This window comes from Schistocerca cancellata, chromosome 7, assembly GCF_023864275.1.
Source record: "Schistocerca cancellata isolate TAMUIC-IGC-003103 chromosome 7, iqSchCanc2.1, whole genome shotgun sequence".
Classification (NCBI taxonomy): domain Eukaryota; kingdom Metazoa; phylum Arthropoda; class Insecta; order Orthoptera; family Acrididae; genus Schistocerca; species Schistocerca cancellata.
In genome coordinates this window covers 264,190,396-264,205,272 of record NC_064632.1, presented here as the reverse complement: position 1 = coordinate 264,205,272, position 14,877 = coordinate 264,190,396, and the positions used below count along the sequence as shown (strand labels likewise).

The following is a 14,877-nucleotide window of genomic DNA, read 5'->3' as shown; positions in this document are numbered from 1 at the left end:
GCTCTTGTTCGCATTGACGGCACTTTGAACAGTGGACGTTACATTTCAGATGTGTTACGACCCGCGGCTCTACCCTTCATTCGATCGCTGCGAAATCCTACATTTCAGCAGGATAATGCACGACCGCATGTTGCAGTTCCTGTACGGGCCTTTCTGGATACAGAAAATGTTCGACTGCTGCCCTGGCCAGCACATTCTCCAGATCTCTCACCAATTAAAAACGTCTGGTCAATGGTGGCCGAGCAACTGGCTCGTCACAATACGCCAGTCACTATTTAAGATGAACTGTGGTGTCGTGTTGAAGCTGCGTGGGCAGCTGTACCTTTACACGCCAACCAAGCTCTGTTTGACTCAATGCGCAGGCGTATCAAGGCCGTTATTACGGCCAGAGGTGGTTGTTCTGGGTTCTGATTTCTCAGGATCTATGCACCCAAATTGCGTGAAAATGTAATCACATGTCATTACTAGTATAATATATTTGTCCAATGAATACCCGTTTATCATCTGCATTTCTTCTTGGTGTAGCAATTTTAATAGCCAGTAGTGCACAATTCCACTGCTACCCTATTATGCGCAATTCTAAATCAGAAGTAGTCAGTCCGTTGTACACGTAATGTTCCACATTATATGCACAAAGTTTAACATCACGAGTCAGAGGTAATCCGTCTCTCGCAGTCGTAAGGAGTCTTTGAGGTGTCTAAATTAGTTTCTCGGCTACGTCTGAATCATGACGTCCCCCACCCACGGTACGGGACTACAAGTCCCACCGCCACACCTGCACCTGTCCATGTTAGGCAATAAATTCTGCCTGACTCATGTAGTACTATCACCGTAAGAGGGTGGTACGGGACTACAAGTCCCACCGCCACACCTCCAAAGTGAATTGCAGTGACTGCCTGACTCATGTAGTACTATCACCGTAAGAGGGTGGTACGGGACTACAAGTCCCACCGCCACACCTCCAAAGTGAATTGCAGTGACAAAGTCACTGCACAGTGGAAATTTACTGGCCCACCAACACAGTTAGACCGTAACAGACCGGTGATGCTTGAATATTTTGAAATAAATGCGTTTTTGTGACTGAAAAAAATATAGAATCATGGACCAATTGCTTAGAGAATTTTATTTTTTAATTTTGATACAAATTTTGAACCCACACGATTGTGTGGGTCAGGATTATCTTACATATTTATGTCATTTCTTGCAGTGATATTCGCGAAAGCAATTACTGTCTTTTGATAAACACAAATAAATATTACACTTTAGACATCTTGTTCTCGTCCTGTTTTTGCAATTTTTTTGCCTGCAGCAAAAGCTGAAGGCAAATCATCAACAGTTGGCCAGTGATGATATCCGTCTAGCCGCATCTCATCACATGGTGTGTTTGCTGGTTTGTACATTTTATTTGGTGGCTCTTCGTCGGATTCACTTTCATGTTCCTGTCCTGAAGAAGAAGAAATTAGCGCTTCCCCAATCACCTGTCGGAATCCAAGAAGATCTAAAGTGTTTTTCTTTTGTACTTTATTGGCTTCGCATTCAACTTTGTATTGTAACCAGGAATTGACGCAAGCCAAATCAAGTAAATGAATCAAAACTTTTAAAGTCCACTTTTTTGTCTTCAAGAAAGTCCTGTAGGTTTCCATCATTTGATCGCAGAGGTCCACTCCTCCCATACACAGGTTGTACTTCACTACAAGTGCAGTACAAGGCACTAAGATGTACTTCTTTTCTGGTTTACTCCATCTCTCAACATTGCTTACAGGTTCACATCCTGTACAAGTAGAGGCAAGGGTCACAGCTTTTGAATCTTTCCACTGGACAATCACTATTTTATCATCGTCCCTGCAGAATTCTTCCATATCTCCTCTCTTCAGTCTTTTTTCTTCTGTCAGGTGAACTGATTTCACTCTGTTTTTCATTATGGTTCCCGTTCCTTCCAGCCCTAGGTCAAGTAACTGTTGCAGTAATGGCAAAGCTGTAAAATATCTGTCAAAATATAGTCTTGCACCTTGAGGTAATGTTTGAGCAAGGCGAAGTATTACAGATGGCCCAAGACCAAGGCCAACATCTGGCAGAGGAGTTGATTTACCTTGATGAAATTCAAAATCAAGTACTAAACCTTTCGTTGTTGCCAAAACAAACTTTTTAATTCCCAAAGGGCGCGGTTTGTTTGGAACATACTGAGACAATGTGCAGCGTCCAGTAAATGGTACCATTTGCTCATCAATGGAATAATCATTTTCAGAGGGGCTTGGAAGTCTCAAACAAGCACTGCGTACAACATTAATTGCAGGTTGTACTTTCCATAATCTATTAGTTTCTGATTCATGCGGAATGTTGTTAGTGTCCACAACATGCAGTGCTGTTCTGAGAGTGAAGAACCTGTCTCTAGGCATACAATCTGCAATAGCTGGCGTACGCAATGACTTCTGCCAGTACGTACGTGTACGAGGATGTCTAATGCATCCCATAAGTACATGTATGCAATACAGATTTTTTATCTCTTGAGGATTTGTATGTAGCAACTTCCTTTTCTTCGAAAAGTAGTAACTGTTAGTGCAGTCAGATGCTAAATGAAAAAATCTTTTGTGTAGTACTCGCTGAAATAGCTCATTGGAGTTTTAATTTCCTGTCCTAACTCACTCTCTGATTGCGCAAAAATTTTGGAGGTGAATGGTCTTTTTCTCCAAGTGGACAAACGACGATGTGTTTCCACTGTTTTTTTAGAATTCTTTCTACTGTGTTGACTGGAAAAATTGTCCTGAACTTCTGGAGCAACTGGTAGTAGTGTTGCATAAGCATTGTTACAATTTTCCTCCTCGTCAGAAGATTCAGAGCTTTCTCCAAGTCTAGGCTTGATTGTTGGAAGGGTCGAAGTTGTATCTAACAAATCGTCATCACTACTGAAGACTTCCACTTCAGAGTCATCTAATATGGCTAGAATTTCCTCGTCAGTAAGCCCTAAAACGAAACAAACAAACGAACTGTGAAAATAATGCGTAAATACGGTAGTAAAATGACTTATCTATTCCGTAATCTGTTCCGAATCGTAACGACAAACATCGACCGAAAACGACCATATGCTGGTAAAATAGTCCCAACACGCACAATTGTGCGTGTGGATGTTACAGTCATTGTATCTATGAAAGTATTCAAATAATTGTGGCGGACATATTTTTATTTACTTCTGTACACCTTTCGGAATCTCAAACATATTTTTCCAAATGTCATAACGCAATAAATAAAGCACAATAAACATTTACCTCGACAGACATGCTTCCGATCCGCCATCTTGAAAATTACCAAAGATTAAGACACAATATCTCGCGTCAACAACGAGATATCGATATAAATCGAGTTGTTTGCGAAACAGCGATTCCTACACACTCGTGTGACTTCGGACTCAACTGCATAGCGGAATAATACGATGCTGCAACGCAAATAAACCGCACCCACACACTTGTGCGGATCGGCTCTGAAAGGTTTATGCGAACGAGGTCCGGGGTGAAACCGGTAAGCACATGCGCGAAAGTAGTGAATTTACCGATCCGTGGATGGCACAGGGCGAGGTGTGGCGGCGCTCCACGTGCCCCCTGGGCGGGGACAGCTGGACGGACGCGGCGGCTCGCGTGCGCAGGTGCCGCCCGCGCCTGGTACGGCGCGGTTGCGCTGCGCTGCGCGTGGGCGGCGCGCAAGGTCGCCGCGACCCCGGCTGCGGCTGCGGCTGCGGCAGCGGCGGAACAGCTGAGCCTCTGCCGTCTCGCTCGGCGACATTCTCGCGGTTATCGAGACGCGCCATTCATCCGTCCCAAGCGCAACAAGGACTTTCTCCAAGTGCACGGGCTTTCCGCAAACGTGAGTCTTCCCTAGCTCCGAAAGGGCGGGGGTGGATGGGGGGGATTTTCCATGCGCGAGTAGGACTCGCGCACTAAGGGTTATCCATTACGGGAATCGCTAAAATTGACTATTTTCCCTGTTATCGACATTGATACTAGCAGGATATCGGTCCCAGGTAGGCCAAGACTTTCTAGAAAGTTTTAATTTCAAATTTGTAGTCAGATAAAAAAATGAGAAAAAAAGTTTTTTTTTCGTGTCATACAATCACAAACTGAAAGACCTGAGTCGAAACAAGGCCCCGGCAGTAGACAACATTCCATTACAACTACTGACGGCCAGTCCTGACAAAACTCTACCAGATCTGGTGAGCAAGATGTACGAGACAGGTGAAATACCCTCAGACTTCAAGAAGAATATAATAATTACAATCCCAAAGAAAGCAGGTGTTGACAGATGTGAAAATTACCGAACTATCAGTTTAATAAGCCACAGCTGCAAAATACTAACACGAATTATTTACAGACGAATGGAAAAACTGGTAGAAGCCGACTTCAGGGAAGATCAGTTTGGATTCCGTAGAAATGTTGGAACACGTGAGGCAATACTGACCTTACGACTTATCTTAGGAGAAAGATTAAGGAATGGCAAACCTACGTTTCTAGCATTTGTAGACTTAGAGAAAGCTTTTGACAATGTTGACTGGAGTACTCTCTTTCAATTAATGAAGTTGGCAGGGGTAAAATACACGGAGCGAAAAGTTATTTACTATTTGTACAGAAACCAGATGGCACTTATAAGAGTCGAGGGATATGAAAGGGAAGCAGTGGTTGGGAAGGGAGTGAGACAGGGTTGTAGCCTCTCCCCGATGTTATTCAATCTGTATATTCAGCAAGCAATGAAGGAAACAAAAGAAAAATTTGGAATAGGTATTAAAATCCAGGGAGTAGAAATAAAAACTTTGAAGTTCGCCGATGACATTGTAATTCTGTCAGAGACAGTAAAGGACTTGGAAGAGCAGCTGAACGGAATGGACAGTATCTTGAAAGGAGGGTATAAGATGAACATCAACAAAAGCAAAACAAGGATAATGGAATGTAGTCGAATTAAGTCGGGTGATGCTGAGGGAATTAGATTAGGAAATGAGACACTTAAAATAGCAAAGGAGTTTTGCTATTTGGGGAGCAAAATAACTGATGATGGTCGAAGTAGAGAGGATATAAAATGTAGACTGGCAATGGCAAGGAAAGCGTTTCTGAAGAAGAGAAATTTGTTAACATCGAGTATAGATTTAAGTGTCAGGAAGTCGTTTCTGAAAGTATATGTATGGAGTGTAGCCATGTATGGAAGTGAAACATGGACAATAAATAGTTTGGACAAGAAGAGAATATAAGCTTTCGATATGTGGTGCTACAGAAGAACGTTGAAGATTAGGTGGGTAGATCACGTAACTAATGAGGAGGTATTGAATAGGACTGGGGAGAAGAGACGTTTGTGAGCCAACTTGACTTGAAGAAGGGTTCGGTTGGTAGGACATGTCCTGAGGCATCGAGGGATCACAAATTTAGCATTGGAGGGCAGTGTGGAGGGTAAAAATCGTAGAGGGAGACCAAGAGATGAATACACTAAGCAGATTCAGAAGGATGTAGGTTGCAGTAGGTACTGGGAGATGAAGGAGCTTGCACAGGATAGATTAGCATGGAGAGCTGCATCAAACCAGTGTCAGGACTGAAGACCACAACAACAACAACAACAATCACAAACTGAACCCGCCAGGGTAGCCGAGAGCGCTAATGCGCTGCTTCCTGGACTCAAGTAGGCACGCCAGACCTGGATCGAATCCACCTTGGATGTGGTTTTTAGGCGGTTTTCCACATTCCGCTAGGTGAATACCGGGCCGGTCCCCACGTTCCGCTGTAGTTACACGACTCGCAAACACGTTCGCACTATTCCATGGATTACACTAGACGCAGTTAGCTTGGGTACACTAATTCCGTCCCAGGGGGTACGGGGTGTGGCACGAATGGCATCTGGCCACCCCTTCAAAATTAACATTGCCAGATCCGATCTTAACCGCGCTGACCCTGCGAAACCGCGGGATAAGGCACCAGCTAAAGGAGAAGAAGAATAATCAAAAATTGAACAATTGGCAGTGTGGCCTCAGCTGCCTGAGACTGCAGTCATGTGTATGGTAGTTGCGTTTGCGTTACAGTGTATGCCTCTGTCTTCTGTATTTGACATAGGCCTTACTGGCCGAATGCTTTATTTGTCACAGTTTTTTGTATCTGCGACTCAGCATCTCCGTTATATGGTGAGTAGCAACTTTCCTTTTCGTAATATTGTTGTAATTATAAATTGACAGTTTTCAGGTTCTTTTCTTTACTCGTACTGTGAAACCTTCCTTCTTGCCGATTTACGTGATTCTATGTCAACGGAAAGTACCCTATTGGTTTTGATGAGCGACTTTTTTTATCGAAATATGTGACATAAGTGGCCGTATCATAATATTGCATTGACTTAGAAGCTTAAAATTTTTACACCGCCGAAAGACCATTGACGTTAGTATGTGACGTAAATTTGAGCTTGACACACCAATCTGTTCCGGAGAAAAAGCGTGTTAACAGACAAAAAGACAGACGGATAAAAAATGACAAAAAATATTTCTTGTGTTATATAATTTCAAATGAACAATTTTGGGATTTTTTTCCTTTACTTTTAATATGGAACCTTGCTTCTTGCCAAATTTGGTAATTCTATATCAGTGGGAAGCACATTATAGCCTCTGATGAGTGAGTTTTCGAGTATCAAAATACGTCACATGAATTGCTTTTCATTGAATTGACTTACAGGCTTATAATTTTTACATCGCCAAGGGACCATAGACCGTAATGGTGAACTTAGGCGTCTACTAGTTCCTGAGAAAAAAGATTATTAACAATCGGACAGACAGACAACAAAGCGGTCCTTATAGGGTTCCGTTTTTACAGATTCAGACACGGGACCCTAAAAAGAAAAAAGACACACAACTCCAGGGATATTCAGGGTCATGCCCATGTTCACCTTGACCTGTCTACTTTAAGAGAACGTAGTGTCGTCAGTCAGGGCCGGTTTATGGCGCAACCAAAACAAGCCGCTGATTGGGACGCCAAGTTTAGAGCGGCATGTGACGTGTGAAAGTATGTGGTGGTTGTCACATAGTAAAGTGTACTGCACTGTGGCCGTTAAATAAGTGGTTGTTCTTAAGTAGTGTTGTTATCTTTTGATGTATTGTTGTTTGAAAATGTTGTGGACGTAAGGCGAGAGGAGAATGCTGCTAAATGTTGCCTATCGGATGTCTTCAGACAAACAGCACCCTGAGCACCCAAGAGATTACCTCGAACTACAGCTGGAAGCTGAGAAAAGACACAAGGCCAGCGATTACAATATGATAATTGTTAAAAGTGGTGATAGCGCTGTTCGTTTGTTCATATTAATCGTTCAAAAAAATTGTGTAGTCTTAATAGGCAATACGATTCTAGTCAGAGTATAGAAAGGTTGTCTGACCTTGAGTGACTCAGGCTTCAGTTTACCAGGTCTAAGTCAACGTGACAGACTGACTACCGATGGATTTCGTGATTCAGCAACAGAATTTTGCAAATTTCGAGAGATTTTAGAACAGTTCCTAGAGTGTTTACAGCGGTTGGATTTTTTTTGGTAAGATCCTATGGGACCAAACTGCTGAGGTCATCGGACAACGGACAACACACACACCCTCATGCCCGAGGGAGGACTCGAACGTCCGACGGGGGGGGGGGGGGGGGGGAGCCGCTCAAACCGTGACAAGACGCCCTAGACCGCTCGGCTACCCCGCGCGGGCGCTTGTTGGTTGGAGTCGAACAGCGTTTATAGATCTTTACCAGCACAAGAGTGTTTAGTGGGCTTCAATAGATGTTGAATCCGGGAAGGATTTCACTGTATTTTGATAGCTATATTTTAACGAACCAAATGTTGTTTGCAGATATTTGGTTTGATGATCATTTGGAATCAGTACTGGCAACGATTTTATTCGGGTTTATTGTACTAGTAGGCCTGTAAGGAACCGTCTTGCGAAGAAACGTGGTTTCTGGTTGTGTATGGGATTGGTTGGTGAATTGCACTGAGCTCGAGAAGTAGACTCAGGCGCATAGTATATTGTTAGCAGGTACTAATTAGTCAATTATCGAATGTGAGATTCGTCGTGCATCCTAATTTGCCCTATAGTTGGAAAAATCTTTAACCAATTACGAGAAAGTTTGTTTCCTACATCCACATCTACATCTACATACATACTTCGCAAGCCACCGTACAGAGCGTGACCGGGGCACCCTGTACCACCAGTAGTCATTTCCTTTCCTGTTACAATCGCAAAAAGAGCGAGCGAAAAACGACTATCTATATGCCTCCGCATGAGCCCTAATTTTTCTTGTCGTAGCTGTCTGGTCCTTATGTGAAATGTATGTTAGCGGCAGTAGAATCGTTCTGCAGTCAGCTTCGAACGACAGTTCTCTAAACTTTTTCACATGAATTCCCGAAGCATTTCCGTAATACTTGCGTGTTAGTCGAACCTACCGGTAACAAATCTAGCACCTCCGTATTACTTCGATATCTTATTTTGATCTGAGCTGGTGCTGTTCCCAAAATTCGAGCGGTACTTAAGAACAGCTCGCACTAGTGTCCTTTATGTGGCTCCTTCACAGATGAAGCACAGTTTTCTAAAAATTCTCCCAATAAACCGAAGTCGACCATTCGCATTCCCTTCATTCCATTTCATATCGCTTTGCAACATTTATCGCAGATATTTAATAGATATGACAGTGTCAGGCAACACACAACCATTGCTGTATTTGGGTTCGTTTTTCTTACTCATCCGCATTAACTCACATTTTTCTAAATTTCGAGCTGGCTGCCATTCTTCACGCCAACTAGAAATTTTCTCTAAGTCGTCTTGTATCTTCCTACAGTCACTCAACCACTACACATTTCCGTACACCACGGCATCATCAGTTAACAACTGCATATTGCTTCCCACCCTCCCCACTAGATCATTTATGTACATAGAAAATAACAGCGGTCCTGTCACACTTCCCTGGGGCACTGCCGACAGCATCCCTGCCTCTGATGAACACTTACCGTCGAGGACAATGTACTGAGTTCTATTACTTAAGAATAATTAATTTAAGCTACGTTCACGTTTATCATACACTTAAAGGGAAAAACTGTGATGAGTGACCGTTACATACTGTAACAAACTGTGAAAGAGCGGCAGTTAGTCGCCATCGCCTAAAGAGCAAGAGATTTGCTTGTATATTTTAAATTATAGGGTGAAAGTGGCGATGGCATCAGTTTTTCTTTCTTTTTTGTGAGCTTTCTCAGTATTTTGGCTCGCAGTGGCACTCGTTCTCAGCGACTACATTACTGTAAACAAAAATTTAATGAATACAACCTCGCTACATTAAAGCCAAAAACTAAGCTTCTGACACTTCATTCTATGTGATGATTTAATCAAAATGGGTTAGAATCGGTATTACAGAAAATATAAATATGAAAAGAAAAGAAATATACAGAAAAGGAAAAGACAAATTTTATCAGTTCAGTTATTACGTAAAGTGTTCAGAAGCAAAGACATTGTTAATCTCTATAGAGAGTACGTACAGCGCAAAATATTTCAAAGACTGAATTTAAATATGTCACCGAGTTAGGGTGTACCGATGTAGTTGTGATTCAAAAGAATCTTAAACAGAAAAATAGTGAATAGGTTGAACCTTTCGCCTGTAAAACAAATAACTGTAAAATATAAGTAAGCGAAAGAAAGAAGGAAACAAGGGAAAATATACTTTGTAACCTCCCCACAAAATTTAAAATTGAAATTAAAAATAATTATTATGGATAGCGATTCTAATTTTTGTGTGACCTCAGAACAAAATTGGTTCCCATTTATAATCTCCGTGCACAAATGCATTCACATTTAATGTACCCACAAAATTCTTTTCTCATTTAATGTAAACACGAAACAGAAAAATTCCTAAGCCTCATAATAAAAAAATAAATTCAGTAACCTGGTAAAATTTGGACGACAACAGTGCTGCGTCGTGGCCCTATAAGATCATTCTGAATAAAAAGCAAAAATTCTTATCTCAATAAAAAAAACCGGCGAATATATCTGCTCTTACCTAAAAATTTTTTCGGCACAGCTCCGTGCAATGCTGGCTTATACATTTGTGATTTGTGAAAGGAAGCAACTGATTTTTTTTAAATGAATGCTTTTTAAAAAAAATTACTTTATATTACCAAAATTATTATTAGGACATTTTCAAAACATTTGGATGACAGTTCAGATACATTACTAGATATGCGCGACGCTGCTTCTTTACCTTATACAATAATACTCCATCTCCAGATTCCCGACCAGAGCAGACTGCAGACAAGCGCAGACAACCTCAGACTAGCGACTAGCAACAACTAACTGATACTGTTAGACAGTTCGTACTGCAGTCAACACTGCACTCTGGTCAGCGATTCTCATATTGCAGACAGCGCATACCTTTTACAACTTACCGTACTTAAAAATATTAACGGAGTGCAGTAGTTATGTCACTGACTTTGTAATTAGAAGTTTTTTTGCTTTCTTAGCAGCAAAAACGCAGAACAAAGAATAGAGAATAACGGGGTTTAATGTACGTAAACGAGTAAAGTAAGTAACAACGTAATTAGTATATCAGCCTTTTGTGTGGGAAAACAGTCTTATTTGAAAAGACACATTGAGAACAAAGTAAGTAAGAGTCAGAGATATAATGGTTCGTTTGGTTACGCTTGATCGATGCAATTTGTCAGCTGTATGAGCTGTAAATGATATATGAATTTATTTGCCCATTACATGTGACAGCATTCTAAGCTTAATGGGGCGTATGTACTAGTGAACTTACGCAATTAACCCTTGGATACGAAGTGTACAGTTACTACGTGAGAGTTGTGGTCTCTTGAACTAAGCAGATGTTTTTACAGCGTGTTTCGGAGTTGTGGGAACCTACTGATTCGTCGGGGTTGTCAGCCAGTATAACTGATGCAACGATCTTTAAAAAAATACCGGCGTATATTATATGCTTATAGGGTTTACCACATTTGCGTGAATTGTGTCAGCCCATTACTAGATCGCTGTACAGATTAGACAGAGTACCTACACACTTCGAAGGTAGTTTTTATATAGTAGGACTAGACAAAATATAGTTACAAGCAATCTCTTAAAAGTAGCCTGGAATTTTTTTTAGTATACGTGTACGTCAGATGTTCTTGCGTTCAAAATTGCCTGTACATACAGCAACTAAAATTTGTATTGGGAAGAAGGGCAATAGTTTTGGATAGAAACAGGGGGTACTACTCTTCGCACAGTACAGGCGAAAGAGGAGCCTAAAGTGCAAAATTTGTATACAATAGCGAAAAATGGAATGGCATAAGTATACGATAATAAAAGCAAAAACGTCCCAATCAACGTGAGTCAGCAGATGAGACATTCGCGAAAAAATTGCAAATATGTGTTTATGTGCTGCCAATGACTTCAGTATCAAATATCGTCCTTGTTAGTATGAATGTGGTGTCACCGCCAGACACCACACTTGCTAGGTGGTAGCCTTTAAATCGGCCGCGGTCCGTTAGTATACGTCGGACCCGCGTGTCGCCACTATCAGTGATTGCAGACCGAGCGCCGCCACACGGCAGGTCTAGAGAGACTTCCTAGCACTCGCCCAGTTGTACAGCCGACTTTGCTAGCGATGGTTCACTGACAAATTACGCTCTCATTTGCCGAGACGATAGTTAGCATAGCCTTCAGCTACGTCATTTGCTACGACCTAGCAAGGCGCCATTACCAGTTACTATTGATGTTGTAAAACATGTACCGTCAAGAGCGATGTTCACCAATTATGGATTAAAGTTAAGTATTCCAGAAGATACGTACGTTTTTTGCTGGTCTCAATTCCTTGTCCTGTTCCAGACCTCACGCCAGCCTGCGTGAGCTAAAACGCGTGCCTTTCGGCTTCCTCTCATAGTGGGTTGGCTCTCTTGCCAATCCACAACAATGAACGAGTAATTTTCCGGTAAGTCACGATATAATTGGAAGAAAATGTCAGCCAAGGCTTACCTTAACAAGAAATACAATATCACGTCAGCCCATTCCATGTTAAACTTTACTATTGAAAAGCGTCAAAGCTTTTCATGTTTATAATTAAAGGAGATAATTGCTTTTAAAATCAGTCATTGGTTTATTGGAATATATGAAGTGTGATGGAGGTGAATTAGTGTGTCATTAAGCATCGTTAAAGGGCTATGATTCTTCTCTTTGCAAACTTGGTACACTTTGTGCATGAAAGAAATTCTTCTGATGTGTTCCTAGCTGGGAAGCCCGGCGACCAGGTGGACACAGGCAGTGCGCCCACGGGCGAGCGGCGGTCGCGTACCCATGTCGGCACGCTTCACAGAGGGCAGGCCCCCAGAGGATTAGCGACAGGGGAAGACGCTGCATACGTCAACACGCTGCCAAGGGAAGCCGTGGACATTCGCATGTGTGCCCGCGGCAGCAGAAACTACAAACTTAGAGCGAAAAACATCTTTGTGACGATTCTAGGTAACGCGGACAAAGCGGCGTGTTGCACAGCAACAACACGACTTAGGTAACCAAGAATCTCAAGTGGCCCGAGGAATTTTTGCCGTTTCTCGCGAGCAGAACACCTGGGAACGTAGCGGAAATACTCAAAGGGAGAAGTCTTGGTTTATTTGTATACTCTGTCTCACACAAAGTATCGCTCTCTTCTCCTCGCGGAATGTGACGGCAAGGAGGGAGGAAACTTTGAAAGGGACCTCTTCATTGGCAAGAATCTAATGTTCGTTTTGAAAAATAGTACGATTTACGTAATTTGCGGAAGGACGGAGACAAGACGCTGGAGGGGAGCGGCTCTCTCTCTCCAGGTGCGAGGAGCGCACTAGTATGGGTATTCCGAATATTGCTTCTGAGGAGGCAGGAGTTCACTCTTGACTGCTTCCGATAAGTCGCAAGGATCCTCTTATCGCTTGTCATGAGACGATGCACTTTGCATTCGTCGCAAACTGCGTAGAGAGCAAAGTTTGTTAGATCCAAGTAGGCGAGCTCCACTCACTGTGCGCGTTATGAAGAGCTTAACTCAGGATCACATTTTTATTTACTACATGTCCGATGACGGTAGTACTAAATGGTTCAAATGGCTCTGAGCACTATGGGACTTAACTGCTGAGGTCATCAGTCCCCTAGAACTTAGAACTACTTACACCTAACTAACCTAAGAACATCACACACATCCAGGATTCGAACCTGCGACCGTAGCGGTCGCGCGGTTCCGGGCTGTAGCGCCTAGAGCCGCTCGGCCACTTCGGCCACCTGACGGTAGCACTGTTAGAACAGTTTTGAGCTTTGTTTAATGCAGTTTCACTCAGGTTTTCACTTGCAGATGGACACATACCGTCGTCCAGTAATGATAACTTCCAGTAGCAGGTTTCAGTCACTATTTTCAGCTTAGGGCATGTTAGACGCTATCAACTACGTCGCCGGCAGAGTCTTAATGCAGCCGCACTCAATCGGCCGACTCCACCGCCACGCCGACCACGCTATGGACATAGTAATAGAGAAAACGCCCGCTTTCCTAGCTGCGCATTCTTCTTTGGCTTTCTTCAGTTTCTTTGCTGTGTGTTAGATGCTCATAAAGACGCAAGGCACAGTATTCACCGTTTGATCGTTACATCTACATCTACATCTATACTCCGCGAGCCACCTTACGGTGTGTGGCGGAGGGTACTTATTGTACCACTATCTGATCCCCCCTTCCCTGTTCCATTCACGAATTGTGCGTGGGAAGAACGACTGCTTGTAAGTCTCCGTATTTGCTCTAATTTCTCGGATCTTTTCGTTGTGATCATTACGCGAGATATATGTGGGCGGTAGTAATATGTTGCCCATCTCTTCCCGGAATGTGCTCTCTCGTAATTTCGATAATAAACCTCTCCGTATTGCGTAACGCCTTTCTTGAAGTGTCCGCCACTGGAGCTTGTTCAGCATCTCCGTAACGCTCTCGCGCTGACTAAATGTCCCCATGACGAATCGCGCTGCTTTTCGCTGGATCATGTCTATCTCTTCTATTAATCCAACCTGGTAAGGGTCCCATACTGATGAGCAATACTCAAGAATCGGACGAACAAGCGTTTTGTAAGCTACTTCTTTCGTCGATGAGTCACATTTTCTTAGAATTCTTCCTATGAATCTCAACCTGGCGCCTGCTTTTCCCACTATTTGTTTTATGTGATCATTCCACTTCAGATCGCTCCGGATAGTAACTCCTAAGTATTTTACGGTCGTTACCGCTTCCAATGATTTACCACCTATGGCATAATCGTACTGGAATGGATTTCTGCCCCTATGTATGCGCATTATATTACATTTATCTACGTTTAGGGAAAGCTGCCAGCTGTCGCACCATGCATTAATCCTCTGCAGGTCTTCCTGGAGTACGTACGAGTCTTCTGATGTTGCTACTTTCTTGTAGACAACCGTGTCATCTGCAAATAGCCTCACGGAGCTACCGATGTTGTCAACTAAGTCATTTATGTATATTGTAAACAATAAAGGTCCTATCACGCTTCCTTGCGGTACTCCCGAAATTACCTCTACATCTGCAGATTTTGAACCGTTAAGAATGACATGTTGTGTTCTTTCTTCTAGGAAATCCTGAATCCAATCACAAACCTGGTCCGATATTCCGTAAGCTCGTATTTTTTTCACTAAACGTAAGTGCTGAACCGTATCAAATGCCTTCCTGAAGTCCAGGAATACGGCATCAATCTGCTCGCCAGTGTCTACGGCACTGTGAATTTCTTGGGCAAATAGGGCGAGCTGAGTTTCACATGATCTCTGTTTGCGGAATCCATGTTGGTTATGATGAAGGAGATTTGTATTATCTAAGAACGTCATAATACGAGAACACAAAACATGTTCCATTATTCTACAAC

At 42.7% G+C, this 14,877-nt stretch overlaps 1 protein-coding gene across 1 annotated transcript in view; it reads right to left on the bottom strand.

Annotated features, from left to right (window-relative positions):
• Nucleotides 1-1,262: 1,262 nt before the first annotated feature.
• Nucleotides 1,263-14,877, bottom strand: part of LOC126092727 (piggyBac transposable element-derived protein 3-like) — a 109,473-nt gene continuing 95,858 nt past the window's right edge. The window contains exon 2 of the mRNA XM_049908452.1: nucleotides 1,263-2,271. Within this exon, the coding sequence (XP_049764409.1) occupies nucleotides 1,263-2,271 (1,009 nt within the window). The remainder of the gene's footprint in view (nucleotides 2,272-14,877) is intronic.